Consider the following 26,153-nt stretch of genomic DNA (forward strand, 5'->3'; position numbering starts at 1 on the left):
ATAGGAGGCACTTTTTTTACACAGAGAATTGTGAGGGTCTGGAACCAACTCCCCAGTAATGTTGTTGAAGCTGACACCCTGGGATCCTTCAAGAAGCTGCTTGATGAGATTCTGGGATCAACACGCTTCTGACAACCAAAAGAGCAAGATGGGTCGAATGGCCTCCTCTCGTTTGTAACCTTTCAGATAAGAACGATTTCAAATAAGAGCAATTACAAAAAAACGTGAATATGGTTACCTTTAGGAGTAAAACATGTAACTAAAGGCTCTCGCCATGTATTCTCGGAGAAAGTATCGTTTGGTCTCCTCGAAATTGTATTACTGTGTATAATTTGGAATACAGGTTAATTAATTACAGTCGGTATCTATAACTAGTCATTTGTGGAAGACAGATGTAAAGCAGTGCTTGCTAGCAAATCACACAGGCACGTGAAGGCAACAGGCAGTTTATGTTACTGACTCAAGCCTGCCCTCTACTGTGTCTTTTCACTTGTGTTTTTCAGACATTTTGTAATGACCCCTTATATATTAACCCTAGCGCCGCACCTTTAAGGTTTGTGGCGCTAATGAGACCCCCTGCTGGCCAGATAGGCACATTGTATGTGTGCATAAAGACACTGACTGCAAACCCGCTAGCGGGATTCCCCCTTAGCGAAACTGTAGCGAGTCTGGCTTCAGTGCAGAGGGGCAATAGTTATGCAGGTATATCAGAAGATTATGAAAAGCAATGTAACGTGACTGTCTTTAGGAGTTGGTAGTAAATACTCGACAGGGAACTCTTACGATACTATGCATGTATCTATAGCTCTATCTAGCTATAACATTGACTATCTGTGGCTTGTGTACCCGATTGTAAGGACGGGGTAACGAAGTATATGAGATTGAAAATAAACTGAGGCCTTCTTAAAAGTCTGGACTTGTGTGTGTGTTCAGTTAGTACAAATGACGCACGAACAAGGACATAATGCAATGTTAATGTTTTTTTTCCTAATGAGTGACAAGTCCCATTGAACACGGTCTTTAGAGTTTCCCTCCTGTGTGAATTCGCTGGTGTATTTTAAGGGATCCTGAATGTCTGAACATGTACTTTTAGTGAGGAAGTGTATTTACAGAAAGGGTCATTGATATACAAATATGATTGAGAGCTACACAACATGGGCTGTATAATATCAAATTATACAAATTGGTTAAAACACACACACACACACACACACACACACACACACAAAGAAAAGAGGATCCCTGGATATGGAAAGAGAACCTGATAATTTCAAACATCTAAACATGCGATCACGTGTGAAACAGTACCTCAGAAATGAGGTCAAATCTTCAGAATCTACGTGCAAGGACTAGCAAAGATGAAACGCTGCTTTCAAACCCTTAAACTTGGGTTCCACTCTGAAAAAAAAAACACGCAGAACGGCTGAGAAGAAAAAAAACCTACAAACCAGCAACGAATCTTGACAACTTGTACTTTAAAGCGAGTAACATCCATGTGTATGCATTTACAAAACCAACACAACATAGAAAGCAAGCAATCCAAATGCGGGCTAACCCTTTACTTAGCCTTATAAGGGCCAAACACACACTATTATTTATTTATTTATTTGCTTGCTTTCCAAAATTCTTTATTCTGAACCTCATTAACAAAACAAAACTGTTTTTGAAGTTTCTGGTTCCCAATTATTATTTTTTTTAATTGTACCATGACACTGTTGCGTGTAGGAAGGCAGCAGCAGGGCTGGTAGGTAATGTAATCACACACGAAGACATAAGCCCGATATACTCTCTTTGCAAAAGAGCTGGTTTAGAGCCAGAGGTCCCGGGTTCGTCCCCTATGTGATGATGAGCCTGCCTGCGTTAATCGAGATCGCTACACTACATTGGCGGAAAATGGCCATAAGATTTTTTTTATGAAAACGCAGAATATTTCCCATTCCACGCTTGTGACGTACCTGCGTCACCGCCCCACAATCCGAGTGCCACAGTTGAAGTGCGTTTTTACCATTTCAAATGCAAGCTACACAGCAAAAAGAATAGGTACCCTTACAATTTCCTGAATTATTTGCTGCGTGTTAATATGGCGGCTGAAGGGGAAGAGCCTGTAATCGTATCCCTTAAATCTTTAAACTCGGATGTCGTCACCAATGTTACTTTTGTCAACAAAACCAGGCGAAAGGCCAGGGCGTGGTGGCTGGATTTCCGTGGTGACCCTGTTTCTTACGGAGACATAGGACCCGATGACCGACTGAGGATGACCACTTACTTAAGTGAGTTGCGTTATTTACTGCCCTACCAGTGGGGAACCTCAGAGCGCCTTGCCGCCCATATATTTACTTAACGGGAGACACTGCGTTTTAAGATACGCTTTCGTGATAGTGTGACAGTTATAGGTATTTTAAATGGCTAACCAAGGCGTATAAGTTATAATAATTCTAACGTTTAAATAAAATGTATTGCTAACTCCCGGAGGGAATGTTTTGGCAGTAGCGCAGTTCAGAGCGAGCGTCTTGTTGTTGCGGTGTGCACTCACGTGATGCAGCGAGCCAAACAGTCACTGAGTTAATGCTGAATGCCTTGTGTTGAAGATACTTTGTTTTTGTGAACGTCATGTTTTTTTTTTTAAGCTCACCCGTGGATTTTTCGTGACACGGATACCGGTGCAAAACTGCTGGTAAATATGAAAGAGATTTACTTTCCTGAACCCAACAATGATGAAGATGGATGCCTGGTATCCCATGATGTGATTATCACCACTCCAGGTAAGAAAATGAATTTCCTACCATCGGATTAACAGCATTACAGGAACGAGAAGAGACACTTCATATGGACTGAAGGCCAGCATTACATCATGTCCTAGCCTGAGCACTGTGCTGCCATGCCATTAAACAGTAAAGCAGTAACCCAGCATTGCAGTCATGATTGCAACTTCACAGGTAGCATTTGTAAAGCATGAAAGCATTGCACGAAACTATGCAATTTGCAACATTTTATGTGATAGGAAAATCAAACGGTTAAAAATAGTGATTCCAAGACAATGGGACGTTAGCTTTTGTAACTTTTTTATTGAAATGGATTTCCTGTGTGAAATGTATTGGATAGGCAGCATGTTATTCTGATGGTGTATTGTTCTGTATTTAGCAGAAATGTGAGCAAATTACCCCTTTCCCTGCATGCATGCCAAACAGCTGGCCAGACTCTCTTATGGGAGGATGATGTTAATGGAGCAGAGTAGAAATGAAATCCTAAGCAAGCACACAAAATACTGGATTTGCAAAACTGCTGCCTCTACCGGATACCTCTGCTGGTGCATCTCTCACTGCAAACTCTTTTCTTTCTCTTTCTCTTTCAGTATACCCGTTGCAGGACTGCTGCTTAATGTTGATTCGCAAACTGGTAAAGCAGAAAGACTACAGGAAACTGGAAATCCCAGAGTCACTAAGGAAAGATCTCTCGATTGCACCCAGTCTGGAAAAGGAACTTCAACAATATAATAAATAAGACTCTTTGTACATTGTACTAATTATGTTTGGTTACATAATTAAAATGTTAAAGTTGCACATGGAAATGCATATCCTCTACAGCAAATCTGGAGGCAAACAGGTTTGTTAATACCAGTCAATTAAAATAGACACTTTATAGAGCTTGTTTTCAATGCAAACAATTTGAACATCAATTATCGTGATATTAACAATACTTTGTTTAGCCCTGATTATTTATTGTACTGAAAAATGATTATCAGCAATTGTATTCAGTCGTATTTCTGACAGTCATCTATACTTAAAAAAAGATCAGCGGTGTTCTGTCCTTCTCTCTTCCTGTAGACAACCGATGTGTCCATAAAGAGATGCTGGGGAGCTGTTAAGTGCCAGGTAATAAACTGGGCACCGGAAAATGATTTCAATTCAGACCTGCCTTCTATTAAGAGAGAAACTAACAAGTAATGGGAGTTAAAATATGAATGAAAATGACATTATTGTCCAACCCAGCTGTACAGTACATCGCAGCAGTGATGACTGGTATTGTTAATAGCAAGACCTCTAGCATCTCAATGTCTCTCCTTTACAACCTAATACTGTCCTGGCTGTGTATGGGACCATGCTCCTAAATAGCTCTATAAAATGGAACAGAAAACATATGGATTCGGTAAACTATATACTGTATATATATTGTGCCTAAATCGTGTAAAGCTTTGTATGTAAATAATAAAAAATCAATGTAAATGCTTATTATAAATGTATGCTTAAAACTACTTCTGTGAAGGAACATACCAGTAAGTATTTTCCCTCCTTCTACCTATTGATCGCTGTGTGCCAGGATAGTTTGGATATCCACAAGAACTGTTCAACCTTTCATTTTTTTTCTGTCCTATAGTTTAAAATAATTTCTTCTCACTTTTGCATGTGGCTATCCAATGGATTTGACACTTTAGAACGAAAATAACTAATAATAAGCAGGGCAGCAGCACTTGCCCACTCTCCTAATGTATTAAGCAGTCTGGTGGGCACCAGTTTTAAACAGACAATTAAACCCAACGTGCACGCTAAGAGTGGGCCAGTAACTCAGTACCTAACCCTTGCCAGCTCAGTATCTACCCCTAGATCCCACACCCCAGCACCCCACATTTGAACAAAAGTGTGTTTTATTTTTTTATAACGACCCCAATATTAAATGATTGAGAGAGCGTTACAAGACTTCTATATACCAAATGTGAAGACACTATATCATAGTATCATGTTCCCATTTAACATGTAGTGTTCACATAACCCTGTAGATATGCAGTCATTACCTCTAATGATCAGAGATATATGAAGCTTTGACAGTGTGGCTGTGGCAGCTTTTCAAAAGTACTCCCACAAAATGGCTGGTTCTTCCTATGATGCCAGCAATCAAGAGACGTTATGTATTGAATATTTGCCACGTAAAGTGCAATAAAATGTATCAAATGAACCAAATGACCCCAAAACATTGCTACTTAACTAATGCACTTCATCATTTCAACAACCGCGATAAGCAGGTAATGGTGGTATTAATTAATACTTTCACAGACCCAGATCAGCACTAATCTTGAGAAAACCAAGGGAAATGTAAAGTAATCCAAGATTAGAGATCAATGGGGTGTGCAAAACGTAAGGCAAGAACTGTGATAAGAACAAACAATTGTGCTAAAATAGTTTTACCATTTGTACTTCAAGAATGCTATCAAAACTGAGTTGTCCCCATTTAAAGTCCAGGCTAGCGTTGTTTAATTACTGCATTCATGTTCGCTTGTCTTACAGTTTAAGATTCTAATCACCCTCTGGCAGGGCTGTAATTTAACCAGTTAGGGCAGTTTTGGATAGATGCAAATTTATTAACAACATATTCTAATGTACAAAATACTTCACATTTATCAAGCACAGTATTCCCAGCATTAAATATATTACAAAACAAATAGTAATATATCATATGTATATTATAGAGTATAAATCATAAATAATTAACAGAAGAAATTGTTGCAAAAAAAACAAAAAAAAAATCGGTAAATACAAACAATGGCCATAAATTCATAATTAATTCGGACTGAACACCACAGGAACACACCTGAATATCTTCTGCACTTCCTCAGGGTTCTGAAAGAATTCATTTTTAATTCAGCCCTTTAATTACCCGTATTCATGCCATGTTCCTTTGTAAGTGATGTTTATCCCCATGTATAAGGCATGCATTCACACATGCATGAAGGAACACTTCTCACAGTCCCCCGGTGGGAATTCATTAGGAATTTGAGGCCAGTATTAGAAAGTATGAGCATTAAAACATAACGGCTGATTGCCTGGCACTCTAGTTCCTCTTCATCGCCTCCAGCAGGCGCAGCAGGTGCAGGAACAGGTTAATGATGTCCAGGTACAGGTTGATGGAGGCCAGGATGTACTCCTCAGGGGAGAGCTTGTGCATCAGCAGGTGGGTGTCAAAGATGATGAAGCCACAGAACACAAGGGCTCCAGCACCAGCGAACACCAGCTCCACCGTCTCATTATGGAAAAACAGCTGAGCAACAAAACAACGGGAATGGTTCGGGAGGGGTTTACAATACATTTAAACTTTCTTTATGACTCACGTTTTAAATAAAAACATTTTAAAAAGTACTTACCCTCATGAAGCTTGCAATTATCAAAATCCACAGGCAAGCGAAAAGCCTGAAAACAAGTAAACAAGCAAGCTTCAGAATAATGACTCCAACAGAGCAAGAGAAATCGCTCGAATTGGGTTTTGCACAGGACAATAAACTAACTACAGAAGCACATTGAGAAGACAATGGTATATATATATATATTATATATAATTAGGCAGGAGCAGTAAATTACTGTCCTGGGTAGTTTCTTGTTTAAAGTTACAAATATTGCTAGTGGTTAAAGCCAAGAAAGGACAAAGTAATGATGAGAGACAATTCCCCAATTTGAATAATGTCAAACTAAGTCAAATGTGGGAAATAACAAAACAGTCAAAGAAAGCTAGAGATAACACAGTGAATTTGAATACACAGACCACATTAGACGCAGGGACGACAATCAAACTAATTCTGGTGCTTACAGTGAATATTCTTAACATCCCAGACAGGTTATCTACCATGGCAGAGAACTGACATCACAACCTGCCCCCAGTCCAAGGCTCGCCTACTGGGAGTCATGGTAGTCACTCCAGCCTCGTTAGAATACAGAACGAGTGAAATCTACTGTGGCTACCTGTACAGGACTAAACTTTACAGGAAATCTGTGGTACTGCCACAGCTATCCAAGTTGTTTCAGCACCATTCTAGCTCTAAAGAATATTTGTATATCTGTGGACAGATTAGGGGAGCTAGGCAATCAAAAGGAGAAGTCTTCTTGTTCTCACTTTTGAAGAGGTCAAACATATCGCTAATGAAGATGGGTGCAAGTCATTTATAAAACTCTGCATGAGATAAACCGGGGAATGCAATTTGTTTGACGTATTTGTTGTTGTTTTGGGACAGATTAAGCACTAACCCGGCTCCTAGTTTGCTGAAGTCCCTCCTTGACTGGAAGGTGTAGGCAGTCAGGCCAACGAACACAGCGGCAGTGAGAGCAAAGGCCTGGAGCACCACAGAGTACTCGTAAAACGTGACTGAAAGACAACAGCAGCAATTAATACAGGAACACATCAATCGACAGGGATGGGAAAAAGACTCCCTTTGCAGAGCGGTTTGAGCCATTCCTGGTTTTACTAGGAGTTTAACAAAACACACCAGAACATGTTACTTATGCACTGTGGCTAATCAAAATCATACTAAAACCTGCGATAGGAGTCTTATTTCCATTCCTGAATCAAGAACAAAATGTCTGAAAAAGGGTTGGGTAAAGTAATACAAAGTAGTTCAGCACATTTGTTGCTGAACTCAAATACATGAGTCACATGTTACTCTTCATGCAAGTGCTAGAACAGAGATCTGAAGTTCACTCACCTGCAGTAGCAACAGTCACGGCTTCAAAAAGTGTCTGTGGAAGAAGTATTTAAAAAATGTGCTCAGTCAAGATGAACAGGCTATTCTTGACAGCGTACAGGGTTTTTCTTTTTTGGAGGGGGTGGCTAAACACTTACGAAGCCAAGGAGCAGGTAAAGGTTGACTGGGTGCTGGTGTCTGTAGATGGCCAAGGCAAAGATAAGACCGAGAGAGCCAACAGTTGATACCAAAACTAGAGCAGGGCTATTGGGAGAACAGAACAGGGTTATAAAAAACACTCACCTGCACAGCTGCACATATGCCTGTCTTAGAGGGCACCACTGTATATATGAAAGGACTGAATTGTATGTATGCATATTTTTGTGTAATCTAGTATTACTGCTCTAAACCAAAGGGCAGAGATGGATACACTCAGCACACATTCAAAAAACACAAAAATGAGCCTTTACTCTATTTACTATTGGTAAACCCGTGACATTTTTACAATCAGAATCCTATGGATTTAGATATCACCTTGAATATAAATGTGGAGTTTGCCATTATTCTGACATTGCTGCAATGAAAGCACTGCTCAGTGTCTCGGGGAGCGGAGAGCTCATCGGGATTTCACAGTGTATTACTATCAGAATACCTTGCGTGAACAAAGCTCTTGATGGAGTCACTGTACATGAAGACAGCTGACGTCACTGTGGTCAAAATAATCTGAATGGAAAGGATGCTGTACACCTTCCGCAGAAAATCTGTCAAACCAAGGAAGATAAACAGTGGTTAAAACAGAGGTGAATAAACCCGCCACTACATATCTGCACAGTGAATGCTAGAAGCCTTATGTAAACCTGAGATTAACCATTTTAAACTGGGTTGAGTCGTGGAAGGACGAACTTCGGCCAGCCCTGATAAAACCCAGCTGAGCGACTCCATGCCATTTCACTGGGACCACATGACTAATCGAAGGGCGTGTTAGTCGCTTGACTGAAAAGGGATTCTATGAACAAACATAATACATCTCCCGGCGTCTTTATTTTAAACCAGACTGATTTGAATTACATTATTTACAGAACGACTGTTCCATATAAATGCAATAACCAATGTCACGTCATTGTGTATGCTGCGCAGAGCCGTGCGCACATTATTTGTTTTGCAATCCAGTCATTGCAAAAATGACAGTAATATATATATATATATATATATAGGCTAAATAAAACCGCACATAGCAGCAGACGTCACTGCGGTACTGAACATTACGTACAATATAAATATATGTTATAAAACACACGTCAACGGTATTAGATATACTGTATTTTTTAAATGAAAATGATATTCTAGAATTTTGCCGTCGCTGTGTTATAATTTCGATTTCCATTTTGTTTCTTTTTTTTTCTACTTACCCATTCGGATTTGGACGCTGGCCGTCGCCACATTCGTCCCGTAGTTAAAATCATCTTCGATTGAAGATCGTGGATACTTCTCAGTTTCCATTTTAGACAACAGGAGTGTGTTCTCCTCTTCCAAATACGTATCAACAATCTTATCGCGTCAGCTTCACTTCCGCCTAATCGCATCAGAGTGTATCGATGGCTTGACACCAACCCAAGGCCTGTGTAATCAAACGCAGAACGGCATCAAACCAGATCATCTGAAAAGTACAGAGGTGCAACGCAAATACCCACCACAATGCGGTGCACGGGTGCTAAGCAACTGAGCTAAAATACAATTAAATACAAGAAAACGTTTTCTGGTACTACCTGCTGCAGTTGCTAGAGGCAAGACATTTCAAGCTCAGCTATACAGTAGCTTGCCTTTAAAACGCTTTCTTTAGTTTATTGAAACAAAATAGCTCAAAGACAGTTGAAAGAAAGGGAACAAGGTGGAACCAGACTGCATGAAGACACAGCTTCAGTATGTTTGTGCTCAAGTTAAAACACAGCATCAGTTTATTTGCATTTGACTGTATTCCCTTCTACAAAAGAGTAGCGATTGCTGAGACGTGCAGCCTTTTCCGCTCTAGTAAGTCACTCAAGATAAATGAAGTTTGCTTGAAGCAAGATAACAGGGAGCATCGGGCTTCTGTAACAGGGAGACATCAAGGAGACTGTACGGATCTGGACTGTCTGTCTTTGAATGACAGATGTGCTATCTCCCCTTGTTAAAACAGCAGGGATAATTCAGAAGCTGTGGTACTGGACTGTAGAATCCCTTGAATGATTTAAAATGCTGCTCATCAAAGTGTGGGAGCTGTTGATAAAGAAAGAGGTGAACCCACATGAGGGGAGAGGGATGTGTTTAGACTTTGCAGGGACACCCTGAGAGCAAAATGTCAGCTGGAAAATGAAGCAGATTCAATCACAAAGTGCAGCTCGGCTCATTGCTCATTTTCTATGGAGTTATTCAAACACAGCTTCCTCTTATTAGTGCACTGTTTCTGCAAAAACAGCAGATTCTCCTGCAAACACTCAATAAACTGTGCATGTGTGGTCTGGGAGGGACTGCATGGGGATAAGTTCCTCTGCCACACCTGCACTGGATGTAGCTCATACAGTGCATGTACAAATGGTTCTGAACAATGCTGGCTTCAGAAAACTAAATCACAGTATTACTTTTCTGAAAATGTCACTTTTCTGTGTTTAAATGATTCCATTTTTTTGTGCATTTTAATCTGCCTTTCCATGGAGTAATGCATTTATATTCTTGGCAGCGGATATGTACATTATGTTACTTGAAACAGAATAATTATGAGGCTTAATGGTCAGCATTTAAGATGGGACTAAAACCCAGTTATTTCACTGCCAAGTTAACAGCTACCTGCTGATGGAGTGCTGAGATGCATTGAAACATTGGCAGCAGCTGGTGCTGTTTCAGCTCAGTGCTACCACCAGGGGTCACTGTTTCACAGAGCCAGCCATTTTAATATTAAACGAGCAAGAAATAAATTAATAAATACCACAATAATTGAACTGTTCCTATCTTTCAGCAAAGGTGTTCCTTCCTGGTAAAATCGCGCTGAGAAATAGTACTGTATTTGTATAGTTTTTTCCATGCTTCTACTGGCTGGTACTGTGTTTTGTTACCATGGTCAATTTACAGCAGTCAACTTTTTTCAAGCAGATCTGCCAAGATGTGATCATCATAACGAGTGAGATTTGATTGAAATGTATGATATTCTATTCAAATGCATTGTCAATTCCTCTCTTTTAGGATCTAGGCTACTAAAACTGAGTGAGATGTGGCATGTCTGATCAGATACACATATTTACACAGAAAAGAGGTACCAGAGACAGAGGCACCATTTTACAATCGTACACAAAGATCTTCAGCTTTAAAAGGGAAAGGGGAAGTGAATTACAGGAAGAACTGGTGAACCAACCGTCAGGAGTGGGTCTTTGTGGTTACTGTAGAACTGCAGGGCGTGTCTGATTGCTTTCACCAGAGTTTCAATAAGATCAATCCTCTCCGATGTTGTTTATTGTTGACCATGGGCCAGCCTGACTCAAGGCTTTGATTGTGTTCCTCATTGGCAGATTCAGCACAGCTCTTTGATCCCAGGCGTCTCTCCTAGTCAATATCATTGGTTGCTGTCACTTTTAAACAGGTCAAATTGATCACCCCTGCATGACAATTGTATGGAGGCAGTGTGGTCCAGTGGTTAAAGAAACAGGTTTGTTACCAGGAGGTCCCTGGTTCAAATCCCACCCCAGCCACTGACTCATTGTGTGACCCTGAGCAAGTCACTTAACCTCCTTGTGCTCTGTCTTTCGGGTGAGATGTAATTGCAAGTGACTCTGCAGCTGATGCATAGTTCACACACCCTAGTCTCTGTAAGTCGCCTTGGATAAAGGCGTCTGCTAAATAAACAAATAATAATAATAATATGACTTGTCTGTGAAAACCAATAAGAACTGTGCATGTGTATGTTGTGTGTTTGGGTTACTGCTGTGCTGTGATTGACGCCTTAGAGATTTCACAGTCTTTTGGAGATTTCATCTTCCCCGATCGGTCATGTCAAATAACACGCAGTTATATTCTCAGCTGTTCGTCTTTTTCGCATGAAACAGTCTGTGAATTGCAGTCTTACACACATATTCTCCTTAGACACCCACTGCCATGCATCATCAATCTGATCAAAAAGGTAATGAGGTTACAGTCTAATCAGATGACTGACGCTAATTGTGGAAAGACACATTAAGATTAAAAGACTAGGGTCAGAGATGCTGTAAAATGCAGAATTGTAGATGGAACTTCCTTCTCTCTTTTCAGAGCATGTACATGATAGGAAGCCCATTGCGGCTTTTATCAAACCGCATAATCTCTTATCAGAGGAAACAGTTTCTATTTTAAAAAGCATTTGCAGCACACTGTTCAATCGATTCAGATTGCTCTGTAACAGATAAGAACATAAGAACATAAGAAAGTTTACAAACAGAAGGAGGCCATTCAGCCCACTTTGCTCATTTGGTTGTTAGTAGCGTATTGATCCCAGAATCTCATCAAGCAGCTTCTTGAAAATGACAGGATGCATGATGTGACACCCATACACAAAGCTTTAGTTTAAAGAGTTATTTAAAAATGTGTTTATTACTGTGCTCAGAGCCTACTGTTTTTTTCTTGTATGTTTGTTTCTATAAAAGCTTGCTGACTATAACATTTGAACGTCTGTTTGAATCGATTTATATATATAAAAAGAATGGGTATATATATATATATATATATATATATATATATATATATATATATATATATATATATATATATATATATATATATATATATATACCCATTCTTTTTTAAAGACTTAAAATGTTAAACTTGACCAGTAATCGTTTGGGCATTGGTCCATTTTACTGTAATAGGACACGTACTTTTCTTTTGTTTTTGTAAATTCGGCGCAGTCTTTCCGGGTTTATGCAACACTCGTCACAAAGAGGCAGGACCGGGGCATTCCCAGTACACGGCTGTAATGATAAGTGCGCAAACTGCTGTCTGAAAAGAACATTTTACAACGGGACAAGACATCAGTGAGAAGCGCTTTTAATATACAACACCATGTCACGAATGACAAATTGTGTTTTAACAACATCCACGTCCCTTTTTGACGTCCCGCCATTAATGATAGAGCAGTTTTGTAAAATACTAGACAGCAGTGACGGAGATCTTGGGTGGAGGGCTCTCGGTAAGTGGAAGTTTTCAGTTTCATTGGTAATGCTTAACAGTGCGACATGAAAGTACGTGCCGGTGCAATAATAATAATAATTATTTATTTATTAGCAAACGCCGTGATCTAGGGCGACTTACAGTCGTAATAATAGCTTGTAATATTATTATTATTATTATTATTATTATTATTATTATTATTATTATTATTATTATTAATAGTAATACTATTATCAATAATAATAATAATAATAATAATAATAATAATAATAATAATAATAATAATAATAATAATAATAATGTGTTAATATTTTATATAATGCAGTCGTGATCCGACACTTTGGAAACAAGTTGGATTTAGTTTTCCCATCTGTAGACAGCGGTGCACTGGATGGTGCTGCTAGGCAACTAGCTCTGAAGAGCAGCTTCTGAACCCATAGTCAGACAGACAAACACCAAAAGCAGACATCGCTGCAAGAACATTAAGAAGGATTGCAAGCATCATAAAAAGCTCAGGGGGTTGTAGAGGAAACGAGTACAACGTGTACTGAAGCTGTCCGCTCTTTAACTGTGGCAGCTGAGCGGATCTTGCCGGACTGGCTGGAGGTGCGTCGCGTGGAAAGGATGAGCGAGCAGGGGAAGAGCCGGACCCGTGAGCTGCTGTGGAGCTGGGCACAGAGGAACGGGACCGTGGGAGACCTTGTGCACATACTGCAAGAGATGGACCATCAGAGGGCTATACAGGTCTTCAGACAGCAAGGTACAGAGAGAGGGGCAGTTTAAAAAAAAACTGCCCTTTAAAAGCCTCATATATATATACACACACACAGGTACTCATGTGCACAATCGGGTGTAAGCATTTAAAAAATGGAGACAATTTGAGTGCAAATGAATAAATACTTTAAAAATGTGTACATATCAGTACCAGAAACACATTTCCATTGGGGTATGTAAACTTTTCACTACAACTGTATATATATATATATATATATATAATATATGCAGTGAAGCTGTGACTGTGAGGTGCACTTTTCAGCTGTGTATATATAATCTATTCAGTGAAGCTGTGACTGCGAGGTGCTCTTTTCCTGTCCTCTGCACCCACCTTCTGTGATGTTATTGCAACTGCTTTCCCATGCTGATTTATACAGATAGGAACATTTGAAATGCATGTGGTGTTAGAGTGTCTACTTCTGTACAGAAATATAAGCAGAATGGCATTCAAAGAAATGCACTAAAGCTCAGCCCTGTACAGAGGAGAGTCACCCATTATTCTAACATGGAATAACTACTGTGACTCATTAATAAATACGGAAGTCTTCAGAAACCACCACAAGACAACTTTCTCTGGAAGCAGAAGTAGCACACACAGCATGAACATGTACTATAAAGAGAAGTGTGTACCAGCGGGTGACTCTCGGCCAGCATTTGGTTTTGCTATAGGAAGTTATCTATGGATTACTAAACCATAACAACTACAAAACACTCGTGAATGACGTTTATCAAACAGTTTTAACACTGCTTCAAAGGGGCTGAACAAAACTGCTGACAGTAAACTGAGAGCTAACTTTATCAAACAGAAAATGGGTGTTGATGCAAGTAGGATTTAATCAATGTATTGCTTTCTTTCCAGCTGTGCTTTGTTGATGAATATCGTTTTTGTTAAGTACTGCCTGCTTTACACATTAAGCATTAATACAATATAAACTTGATGTGCCATTGCATGTATGCTGTATTAGGCAGAATATTTCAATACAACAACTTTAAATAGCAACTTGTTTACTTTCCATGTTAAAGAGCAAGTGGCTTCTGATGTCATGTTTGTCTCTGTATATGTTACTGACCCTTAGCGCTGTCTGGTGTTTGCAGTCTTTTTGAGTGGCTGCCACTGCCTTTACTCAAACCTGAGCTCAGGAGCTGCTCTTCAGCTCTAAGTGCCTGCCGTAGATGCATGTATCCTAGGCTAGATCAGCCACAGTGTCTGCACCACCTAGTGGGGTCGCTTTCCTTCTGTTTCTGTACACTGCTGTGCAGAAGAGAATGTCAGTGCTTACTCTGGCTGATCAAGCCTGTGCAATGAGAACAGAAGAGCAGCTCCCAAAGTCATTGTCAAAACTGAAGTGACTCCAATAAGAGCCAGTCAGAACGATTGCAAACCACATGACGAGGTAAGGGGGTGTATGAACAATGCTAACCAGTGTGACAATAACTGAAGTGATATGATCAGGTCAGGTCCATTGACTCCCATTATATTGAGACCAGGGCCTTTCACAGGTCATGTTTCATGGGTTTGCGACCTGCAGGTGATTGTTTTAAACTGTAGACTGTGAGCATGCCTAACTCATGCATCTCGTTGTATTATTCTTTATACTTTTTAGGGTTAACATCTGCATCTTCACCATGGAGGTGTGATCCGTTGAAGGCTGGAGAAATCTCTGATCATAGGGCATGTTATCAGGTAACATTGCAAAGCTTTGCAGCATTTAAGCCAATGTTTTAATGGTGTATTTTTCTATGCATATGGTTTGTATTTGTACAGTACCTGTAACACTAAATGCCCACACACTTTGCAGTTAACAAGAAGCTTCCAACAGAAGGTTTTATTTTTGTTAGTGGTTAATATACTCTACCCTCGTTTTAGAGTGCGTGTGTTCTTTCCAGTTGACACTTGTCTCTGCGGTATTGCACTGTGGTTTATGGCACGTTTCTATGCACTGCTGCTTTGTTGAAAGTGTTTCTGCTTTTTTCATTTCTAATGTGCTACACAGATGGTGAATAATGCTGATGCTTGGGAGCTGGCTGATGAATCACGTGCGAGATCAGGTAAGAAGACAGATTCATATAGTTTATGAATTTGTATTTTGTTATATTCTAAATTTAAAGGTGAAACGTGAGAAACTCAGTCGCTTCCTTTTCAAAGTGTTTACTTTGTTTTGTAATGAAGTCCTGTTTGTTAAAACATATTTTAATGTCACAAAACCAACACCTTGAGAGTGCTTCAGAGACCTGGAATTGTGTTTCTTAGTTGTTTGGTTCTAGTTTTGTAAAAGTAACAGGTGCTTTTCATCTTTCAAAAAATAGGAGTTAATTAAAGACTGCAGTAAATGCTGTGAAAATAGAAGCCTTCTTGAGTGTTTTAGAGGTTAAGGAGGAATTGATTAGTTTGCAATTAAGTAATACAGTAAATAAAGCTAAACAATAATATAAATTCAACTTCAGTTACCATTCTTTCTCCTTTTAAAACTAAAATGAACAAGATTATTAGTTAGTGTTTGTTTGACTATACAAAGAGCAACTTAAAAATATAACTGAAGTTGACTAAGTTCCCTTACTATTATTATTATTATTTGTTTATTTAGCAGACGCCTTTATCCAAGGCGACTTACAGAGACTAGGGTGTGTGAACTATGCATCAGCTGCAGAGTCACTTACAATTACATCTCACCCGAAAGACAGAGCACAAGGAGGTTAAGTGACTTGCGCAAGGTCACACAATGAGTCAGTGGCTGATTTGAACAGGGGACCTTCTGGTTACAAGCCCCTTTCTTTAACCACTGGACCACACAGCCTCCTGGCTAGTATGTATTATTATAGGTGATGCAATAGCGATTCTGTTTTTCTTCATTGCTGTTAAAGAAGCATATATAACAAGTACTGACACAGAATGCTTCTTGATAGTATTACCACTTAGGTAATGACAATATACATGTACAAAATATAAACCTTTTCTCAACTCTAATGGAAAAACACCTGTTGGAAATGAACACAGCAAGTCTTCAATTTAAAGCAGTTTAAGGACGTTATTTATTTCTCATTTTGTAACTTGAAAATGGTTTATTTACCCGTTACACACACACGATAGGATATTAAATTGTGAGTGGCTTTTTTCAAATGTATCAGGACCTCCTGGTTATAAGCCTTTTTCTTTAACCACTGGACCACACAGCCTCCTGGACCACAGACCAATTGACAAGTCAGATCTTGTTGTCAATTCTTCTAATCTTAGCGAATCTTAATATCCCCACCCCGTAAAACTGATCAGCCTGTTTTCTCAATGTTGTATTTGTACTGTATATCGTAATGCTAATTAGTGGGTCCATGAAGACCCCAGGGGAAAGCACCAGCTGGATTAACACTGAGTTAAAGAGCGGTGGTGTTCAGATCCGCCACGGTTTAGACCATTAAAATAGGCCCCATTGTGTTTACACTCTCCCAGGAGCAAAGCAGCAGTCATTGATCAGCTATCCTGACATTATCGAGGGGACCAGGAACTTTCACCAAGACTTGAAGATTGGAGAGGGGGCCTTCTCTGAGGTGTATAGAGCAGTGATGAGGAACCAGGCGTATGCTGTGAAGTTATTCAAGCAGGTATACTTGGATAATGCAGTTCTGTGATGCTCAGCCCAGCTCAGTGTGAATGACTTGAGCAATGTGAATACGTGAATTAAATCAGGGAGACTGGCATACTGTTAGAATATTGGGGTTATATTGCATCAGCCCATGTTGATTAATGACTGCTAGTGCCCCACATAAAGGCTTTGACTGGCATCACAGGTGAACCTTAGCTGCTCCAGCTTGCCAGCAGGTATCACTGTTCTGCCGTGGTGCTGAAGCAGTTTTTTAGGCTAAGAAAATAGTACAAAACAGCAGTTGTCTCCCCCAAACCCCAAACATATGAAAAGAAAATCTCTAAAGAAAGATGCTTCATCTTTGTTTAAATAGCTGATGCTTTAGGACATGCACATAGAGCCCAAGCTCAGTACCATTGAGTAGAGATTGCTGAGCTATTTTACATTTCTCTCATTTAAAAATCACTAGAAAACAGCTTCTCATCTCTCTTACTAAAACAAATTACAGGGAAAACAGACTGAATGGAAAAAACTCTGGAAACTCTTCATGTCGGAAATAAACGTTCTGATTTTGTAAGTACATGGATGAAGCTGTCATGTATGTATGTATGTATGTATGTATGCATTAGGCATGTAAGGATTCATAATGTATCAATGAATCGTGATGCTTTCTTTACACAATGTATCGGATCATAATAGAGGTATGTATCGCTTGTGTCCTGATACAAGACCAAAAGCACCACATGGTTCATTGGAGATCACCACATGGTTCTTTGGAGATCACCACATGGCTCATTGGAGATCACCACATGGCTCATTGGAGATCACCACATGGCTCATTGGAGATCACCACATGGCTCATTGGAGATCACCACATGGCTCATTGGAGATCACCACATGGCTCATTGGAGATCACCACATGGCTCATTGGAGATCACCACATGGCTCATTGGAGATCACCACATGGTTCTTTGGAGATCACCACATGGCTCATTGGAGATCACCACATGGTTCTTTGGAGATCACCACATGGCTCATTGGAGATCACCACATGGCTCATTGGAGATCACCACATGGTTCATTGGAGATCACCACATGGCTCATTGGAGATCACCACATGGTTCTTGAATGAAGAATAAGTGGTTGGTCTTATTATGCATCATACAAGTAGCCCATCAAGACAGTTGCATGTATCCTGATACAAGTTGTATGGCGACCTTCATATCATGATGCATGTCGCGTGATTAGTTTATCGTTACACCCCTAGTATGCATGTATGTAAAAAACTTTTGAATGAAAAGAATTGAGGAATGTAGATACAATGTATTCAGGACTGTTTGGATATAAAAGTCCTTCATCAGTTAAACTGCCTCACAGTGCAGCTCAGAGTTTGTTGTCAGAAATGTATGCATGTATTTAAAAACCATGACCCCTCATTAGCCAATCAGAGCACTGCATGCACTTACGAGAGGACCTTTATTTCAATGTGTTTGATGCAACCCACAAACCACACGGCTCCTCCCCTTTCAAGAACGCCAAGTTTTAACCTCAAAATTTAGTTACCACATCCTTCAATTATTTTGCCTGCATGTGTAATTGCTTGCTCTGCATTATATATTTATACTGGTCTCCTGTGTTTCTAGGTACCACCATCCACACATTATAGAACTGAGTGGTTACTGCTCAGACAATGGGAGCTACTGCCTGGTCTATCCCTACATGCACAATGGCTCACTGCACAGCAGGCTCCACTGTCCCCCGGTAAGGCACCACAGACTAGTCACATCTGCAACCATCCTTTTCCCCCTCACCAGGCTCAGGGCGGTTGTTTCTACCACATCATTCTTCTGGGACTTTTGGTGGAACCAGAAACAGTGCCTATTATCTTGCCTAAATCTTAGCTCAAACAATGCAATGGGATTTCTTATTATTATTATTTATTCTTAGCAGATGCCCTTATCCAGGGCGACTTACAATTGTTACAAGATATCACATTATTTTTACATACAGTTACATTATTTTTTACACATTATTTTTGCATACAGTTACCCATTTATACAGCTGGGTTTTTACTGGAGCAATCTAGGTAAAGTACCTTGCTCAAGGGTACAGCAGCAGTGTCTCCCACCGGGGATTGAACCCACGACCCTCCGGTCAAGAGTCCAGAGCCCTAACCACTACTCCACACTGCTGCCCACAGTGTTATCTAGTTCTCTGTTAAGGCTGGTCATTTCAGAATAGACAAGGCAGTTATTTAGTTTGAAGATTGTATGTATTTTTTTCTCTGTTTTCAGGACAATCCCACATTACTTCCTTGGGAGACACGCCTCAACATTGTCAAAGGAACAGCACAAGCCATCCAGTATCTGCACACAGCCCAGCCCTGCGCTGTCATATGTGGCAACATCACCAGGTAGCTCATTTTCTTACACTCTGTTTTTGAAGATATAACTATAGTATTGCCGGAGTTCACTTAACTACATTACATGTAAGCACAGTAGACCCTTGGTAATCCGAACCCTGGTACTGTGAACTGAACCATGCTGCCATCATAACGAAATGCATGCTAGTGACAGCTGTAGAAACCCAGCTTCTTCATTTTGTGATAAAACATAAACAGATGTGTCTGTATTTTTTCTTTAAAAGGCAATTACTGTAATGTATAAGAAACATTAAACAAAGACAAGTAAAGCATGTTTAGTCTGGTATGATCAATACAAATCACTGGTGGGAAAAGGGTCCGTTCCCAACTGGAGCAGATTATCAAGTGCCCTGCACTATTGCAGGGGTGTAGCATTGCTTAGCATTGCATTGCGTCATACTCACACTGCTTGGCTCTTCGTTCTAGAAATAGATGACCGTGACATTTCTGTGTTTTTTCTTCATGCAAATCTCTCGTTTCTTGACCTCCTCAGTGCGAATATATTGCTGGATGAACGCTTTGAACCCAAGCTGTGTGACTTTGGCATGGCCAGCCTGAGGCCTCACACTTTTAATCAGAGCAGCACCATCAGCCTGGACCCAGGTACCCGCAGAGCTTGGGGGTACCAGCCAGAGGAGTACATCCGGGATGGCAAGCTGTCAGTCAAACTGGACGTCTACAGCTTCGGGGTGGTGAGCATCAGCACTACACAGTGCACTTCATGCAGCTCTTGAGGCTAGACTGTCCTCAAACAAACCCCTGGTATTCAGGTCTTTGATAACGACTGCTCAATCAAAGCCCTGGTATTCAGGTCTTTGATAACGACTGTGCTCAAACAAAGCCCTTTGCATTTCCTAGGTGATCATGGAGGTGTTATCAGGACGAAGAGCTGTACAGGAGGGCCCGCGACACACTCTGCTGGTGAGACTGGGAATATACTGGCCCTGCATCATGATGGATTCATAAACAAGGGTTTCCCTTTACAAAAGTTTACCACAGTATTTTTGCAGTTTTACCACGTGTTTGCCGTGGATATACCATGCATTTACCATGGTTTACCCTGGTTTTACCATATTTATTAATATGCTTTACCATACCTTGCTATTCTTTACAGTGCTTACCTATGCTTTCACTATGCTTTATTGCACTTTGCTATGCTTTTACTGTGAGAAACTTTTATAAGGGTGTTAGCACCCCAGTAGCTTCTACACTTGGTTAGATGCCAACTGAAGTGAATCTTGGGTCGGGGGAACGTTTGGCAGCTAAGATCTTTTCTTCTGAATGGACGTGTTTGTTTGGATCCACTTCTCAACTAATCATTTATTCATTTGAAAAGTCATTACTGGCATCTCTCATACTGCCATCTCTAATATCAGATTGGATTTAAAACCAGGATCATGGCTGCTGATAGATGGTATTGAATGATTACCCCAGGACAGGAGTCATGGAGCCCATGTGTTTCTTGGGCACACGTTACAATAATAGACTGAAGTGAAAATAAATTCCAGGGGGTGCGCTTTTATTCGTACGGTGCTCTGCTTGAATTCCGAATGAATCTGTGGATCTTCATATCTTCACAACTTGAAAACTCATTACAAACAAAAATACAAAACACACTGCCAGAAATGCTTTTCAGAATTAATGATGTACCTGGCTTCAAAGATTTTTGATCTAGGCAAGACATTTCTAGTGTTAATATTTTTTAAAGAAAATTGTTCTTTATTTATTTTTTAAATATAGGAAGCAAGTAACTTTTTCTTAATAAGAAAAGCATTTTTACGAAGGCCGCATTTTGTTGTCCCTTGACTGGACTTAGTGGTGAGGTTTCACTGTACTCTATAATCTGTGTTTCTGTTAGTGGTGAGGTTTCACTGTACTCTATAATGTGTTTCTGTTAGGGGTTTCACTGTACTTTATAATCTGTGTTTCTGTTAGGGGTTTCACTGTACTTTATAATCCGTGTTTCTGTTAAGTGTGAGGCTTCACTGTATTCTGTAATCTGTGTTTCTGTTAGTTGTGAGGCTTCACTGTATTCTGTAATCTGTGTTTCTATTCCAGAGGGACTTGGTCACAGAGGCGGTGGAGAGAAGTGGTGGTGTTGACTCCTGCCTGCAGTTTCTGGATGAGAGGGCCGGTTCCTGGCCCCACGCTGTCTCACTGAAGCTCTTCCACTTAGCGATCGACTGCACAGCATCCCGCGCCAGGGTCAGGCCTCTGATGAAAACTGTAAGTACTGACCAGTACATGAAGCATCATCCCTCATAGAATTTTACCAAAATAAAAGCGTAGCACACTGTAATAAAGCACAGTGAAGGCCAACGATAAGCATTGTAAATCACAGAGAGGAATGGTAAAGCATATTAAAAACACATGGCAAACAGTTGTAACCTATCAACCACTAACTAAGTTTTGTTTCCCATTCTTATGCTCCTTTGTAACTAGTTTAATAAATGAATCGTTGAGATCTGGTGTTATTCCCTCACCTCTCAAACTGGCCGCTGTTACTTCATTATTGAAGAAAACAAATCTTGACCCTGAAGCTTTATGTAATTACAGGCCAATCTCAAATCTACCTTTTCTGGCCAAATTTTAGAACGGGTGGTAGCGTCTCAGCTTCAGTCCCATTTAGTGTTAAATCAGCTTCATGAATCTTTGCAATCCGGTTTTAGATCTGTGCACAGCACAGAAACTGCCCTAGTTAAGGTAGGAAATGATTTGTTGATGGCTGCAGACTCAGGCTCCCCATCCATTCTTGTTTTATTGGATCTTAATGCGGCCTTTGATACTGTGGATCATGACATTCTTTTACATCGTCTGAAGGACCTCCATTGGTCTTTCCTGTACTGTCCTTCATGGTTTACCTCCTGTCTGTCGAACAGAAAGTAGCATGTCACCTTAGGCGGGTTAAAGTCTGACATTACCTTTGTTACAGCTGGTGTTTCTCAGGGTTCTGTTCTGGGACCTCTCCTATTTAATATTTACATGCTCCCACTGGGTCAAATAAGTAGGCACTATGGCATTTCATTGCTATGCTGATGATACACAAATCTATTTTCAGACTAAACCGGATGTTTCTTTGGCAGTTTCTGTACTCAATAACTGTCTGACTGATATAAAAACATGGATGCAGCTACATTTCTTGCAGTTAAACTGTAGCAAGACAGAGGTCATGTTGTTGGGTTCTTCACATGAGGGCAGGAAAGCTGGCAATTTAGGGTTGGTTATTAATGGGCGTGAGATTAGTCCAATATCAGAAGTTACTTACCTCTGTGTAAGGTTAGATTCCACTCTGTCTTTTGAGGCTCACATTAAGAATATCTGCAGTGTCCTTTTTTCACTTCCGGAATATTGCCCGCCTTAGGTCAACCTTGTCTTTGCCGGATGTGGAGAAGCTAATTCATGCCTTTATTACATCAAGGTTGAACTATTGTAATGCCTTGCTTGCTGGTGTTTCTTTAAAATCAATTAATCGGTTGCAGTATGTGCAAAATAGTGCTGCATGGCTTTTATCAAGATCTAGGAAGCATGAGCATAAATCGCCAATCCTGGCATCATTATATTCGCTACCTGTAGAATTCAGAATAAACTACAAGATCTTGATGCTGACATTCAAGGCTTTGCATGGCCTTGGCCCATCGTATGTCGGGGACATGCTTAACCTTTATTTGCCACAGTGGAACCTGCGGTCTGCTAATGACTCTAATCTGCTTGTGCTGAAGACAAGGCTGCGCACTATGGGCTACCGGGCTTTTTGCTCGATGGCCTTCTGCCTTTGGAACAATCTGCCTGGACACTTGATGGACTGTGAGACTATTGAGGCTTTTAAATCTGGACCAAGACATATTTTTATCAATTGGCTTTTTTGTAATTGTGCTCATTGTTTTACATGTATTTTTCTGTTTCTAGTTTTTGTTTTTTTATTATCTGTTGTTAAGCGCTTTGTGATTACTGGAATCAAAGGTGCTATATAAATAAAATGAATCATTATTATTATTATTAGCCGTGGGAGGCACTGATTTCTTTTTTAGCTGACTTGCAGAAAAGCACTTTATCAGCGGTCTGACCAGACATTCTCATATCCTTTCATGTTTGTACTGGTCATTCTCTGTTGGTGTTTCTGCTGCGATCATCACATGCAAACTAACGGCTGAATGTGGGGAAATGAGATGGTAAGCAAGTCAGTGTAGCACAGGCTTCACTGCACAATGGTGCACCAAGGGGATTCAGTGCAGCACTAATATTCTTACCCACCTCGCTGCAGAATAATCACCTTGGAGGAGTCCTTCCAGAAGTCATTTTGCTGGACTAGTTAGTTAAGCATGGCAGATAATGATGGAAGCAGAAACAACAGTAGAGGATACAAAAGTGTTGATTGCCTTAGTACTGTAATGTGCTGTGAACACTGATGTTTGTATGCTATGTGCAGGTGTTGGACGTGCTGAGTGAACTGAACCCAGCCTGTTACTCAGCAGAAGATCAGCCTCATACACTGAAAGACATGGAGCCTCCCCCTCTGACTTACGCACAACCCCACATGAGCCTGCCAGTGGAGAATGATGAAATCCAGGATTTTCATTTCCAAACCCCAGAGCTGAACACAGACGGTTCCCATCAGAGGGAGCAGGGGAGAGCCCAGAAGAGCCCTTGTGAGTGCAGCCAGTCTGAGGTCATGTTCAGAGGAAGTGAATCTGGGAAGAATGCGAAGGGAAGTGAGGCAATCGCTGGCAAGTCACCCAACAGCGTGTGGAGGTTCCTGCTCCCAGGAAGCAGCGCCGAGGACTGGCCTGTGTCTCAGCGGCTGCCAGGCCCTTATTGCAGCAGAGCGGTGGAGTGCAGCTGTGCCTCTGAAGAGGCTGGAGGAGAGTGTGAGGAATGCAGAGCGAGTGGGTTCCTCTTAACAACACCTGTTACCCCCAGAGGCAAGTGCTTCTCCTCTAACTTACATCAGCCTGATATTTACTTTATCATAATAATAAAAAATACATTTGAAAAAAGCCACTCACAATTTAATATCCTATCGTGTGTGTGTAACGGGTAAATAAACAATTTTCAAGTTACAAAATGAGAAATAAATAACGTCCTTAAACTGCTTTAAATTGAAGACTTGCTGTGTTCATTTCCAACAGGTGTTTTTCCAATTTAGAGTTGAGAAAAAGGTTTATATTTTGTACATGTATATTGTCATTACCTAAGTGGTAATACTATCAAGAAGCATTCTGTGTCAGTACTTCTTATTAGGAATGCTGCATGCTTCTTTAACAGCAATGAAGAAAAACAGAATCACTATTGCATCACCTATAATAACACATACTAGCCAGGAGGCTGTGTGGTCCAGTGGTTAAAGAAAGGGGCTTGTAACCAGGAGGTCCCCGGTTCCAATCCCACCCCAGCCACTGATGCATAGTTTACACACTCTAGTCTCTGTAAGTCACCTTGGATAAAGGCGTCTGCTAAATAAACAAATAATAAGGTATGGAAGATCATTATACACAGGAAAAGTAGTTGTCTGTATTCAAATTCTATGAGAAACTCACATGCAGGAAGAATATATGCATTCAGAAACTCGGAAGGTTTAAATATATAACTGGGGGATGGAACTTTATATCAATTTTGTAAGTTTTCCAAAAATTGTTTCCACAGACATCATCCAGTCAGCTGACAGAAGATGAGTGCTATGAACAAAGCTAGTGTGCAAACCTCAGGAATACTGGGACACAAAGAAACAACCTTCTATGTCAGCTTTTTATTAAATATTCCAAGAAGAATGTATAGTATGTCAATATTATAAAATACATTTCAAAATATTGAGACATATATTATTCTATATATTTTTTGTATTTTGTTTTATAATAACATGCAGTAACAAAATGACAAATAAGCTTAATTTGTATGGGCAAAATGAAATATGAAAAAAATGCTTAAGAAAATGAATTACAATATGTTGTGTGGCAATGTATCTATAATGGTATGTAGACAAAGAAGCCTAAAACACCATGAAAATTCAACAGGTTTCTGATCATTTGATGCAGTTTTGTAATAATAATTAAGTGCATTCATATTCCCTGTGGTACTGCACACATATTCAAGTTATGCAAAAGTTTCCAAACAGCTTATCTTAATTGTTTCTGGCAGCTTACAGACAACATTGTGTCACTGTGTGTCATACAGTCGGTAAAACAGCTATCTGTGGCATTCAATGAACCTGAAGTCAAATTACAATACATTTCCTCAGTGAAAAGCTTGGCATTGGAATAGAAGCAAGGTTCAGAAGTAGATTTAATAATTTGATGTTTTCGGACCAAGTTGGTTTTACCAGTATTTTCAGAGATTACTGGTATTTGATTCTGCAATAAAGAGGAGCAAATTATTTCATCATTTATGTGAAGTCTGCTTTTATCTGGATATTGTGCAATACTTATGAAGTCAGCCGACATCAGTTGAAGCAACAGGATTTTCCACTTTGATGTCATTCCTACCAGGTTATATTGTCCTTGGAAGCTAATGTAAACATAACCTAATTTAAGATCTATTTTTGGGATTAACTGTTTATTATTTAAACTTGCTTTTAAATATAGCTTTAATAATGAAATGCTTTAATAAAATACTATGTAAAAACATGATAGGTGTGTATCACGAAACCCAAGTAGTTAATTTTGAAAATGACTGTTCAACAGTGCTGTTTACGTTTCTATAAAACATCCAGAGTGATCCACTGTGTGGAAGATGGCTTTATTCTGTACAAATGTGGCAATAATAAAAAGGGATTAAATAA

General features: G+C 40.0%; 3 protein-coding genes across 3 annotated transcripts; 2 read left to right on the forward strand and 1 right to left on the reverse strand.

Moving 5' to 3' along the window:
- The first annotated feature begins 1,829 nt into the window (after positions 1-1,829).
- vhll (von Hippel-Lindau tumor suppressor like) lies at positions 1,830-4,236 on the forward strand. The gene is made up of 3 exons (XM_034033670.3): positions 1,830-2,270; positions 2,628-2,762; positions 3,353-4,236. The coding sequence occupies exons 1-3, from the start codon at positions 2,081-2,083 to the stop codon at positions 3,499-3,501; spliced, it is 474 nt and encodes a 157-aa protein (XP_033889561.1). The 5' UTR covers positions 1,830-2,080; the 3' UTR covers positions 3,502-4,236.
- A 1,096-nt stretch (positions 4,237-5,332) lies between these two features.
- LOC117420123 (protein lifeguard 4-like) lies at positions 5,333-9,027 on the reverse strand. Its single transcript, XM_034033669.3, has 7 exons — positions 8,851-9,027; positions 8,094-8,202; positions 7,600-7,705; positions 7,463-7,496; positions 7,008-7,125; positions 6,134-6,179; positions 5,333-6,030 (listed from the first exon to the last, which is right to left on the reverse strand). Exons 1-7 carry the CDS (start codon positions 8,939-8,941, stop codon positions 5,824-5,826), a joined length of 711 nt encoding a protein of 236 aa, XP_033889560.1. The 5' UTR covers positions 8,942-9,027; the 3' UTR covers positions 5,333-5,823.
- A 3,368-nt stretch (positions 9,028-12,395) lies between these two features.
- Positions 12,396-26,153, forward strand: irak3 (interleukin-1 receptor-associated kinase 3). Its single transcript, XM_034033726.3, has 13 exons — positions 12,396-12,629; positions 13,188-13,370; positions 14,989-15,068; positions 15,379-15,433; positions 16,827-16,978; positions 17,468-17,532; positions 18,603-18,720; positions 19,254-19,372; positions 19,875-20,073; positions 20,240-20,302; positions 21,440-21,607; positions 23,808-24,300; positions 25,022-26,153. The coding sequence occupies exons 1-13, from the start codon at positions 12,503-12,505 to the stop codon at positions 25,048-25,050; spliced, it is 1,851 nt and encodes a 616-aa protein (XP_033889617.3). The 5' UTR covers positions 12,396-12,502; the 3' UTR covers positions 25,051-26,153.

The sequence above is a fragment of the Acipenser ruthenus genome, chromosome 14, assembly GCF_902713425.1.
Source record: "Acipenser ruthenus chromosome 14, fAciRut3.2 maternal haplotype, whole genome shotgun sequence".
NCBI classification, from domain to species: Eukaryota; Metazoa; Chordata; class Actinopteri; order Acipenseriformes; family Acipenseridae; genus Acipenser; species Acipenser ruthenus.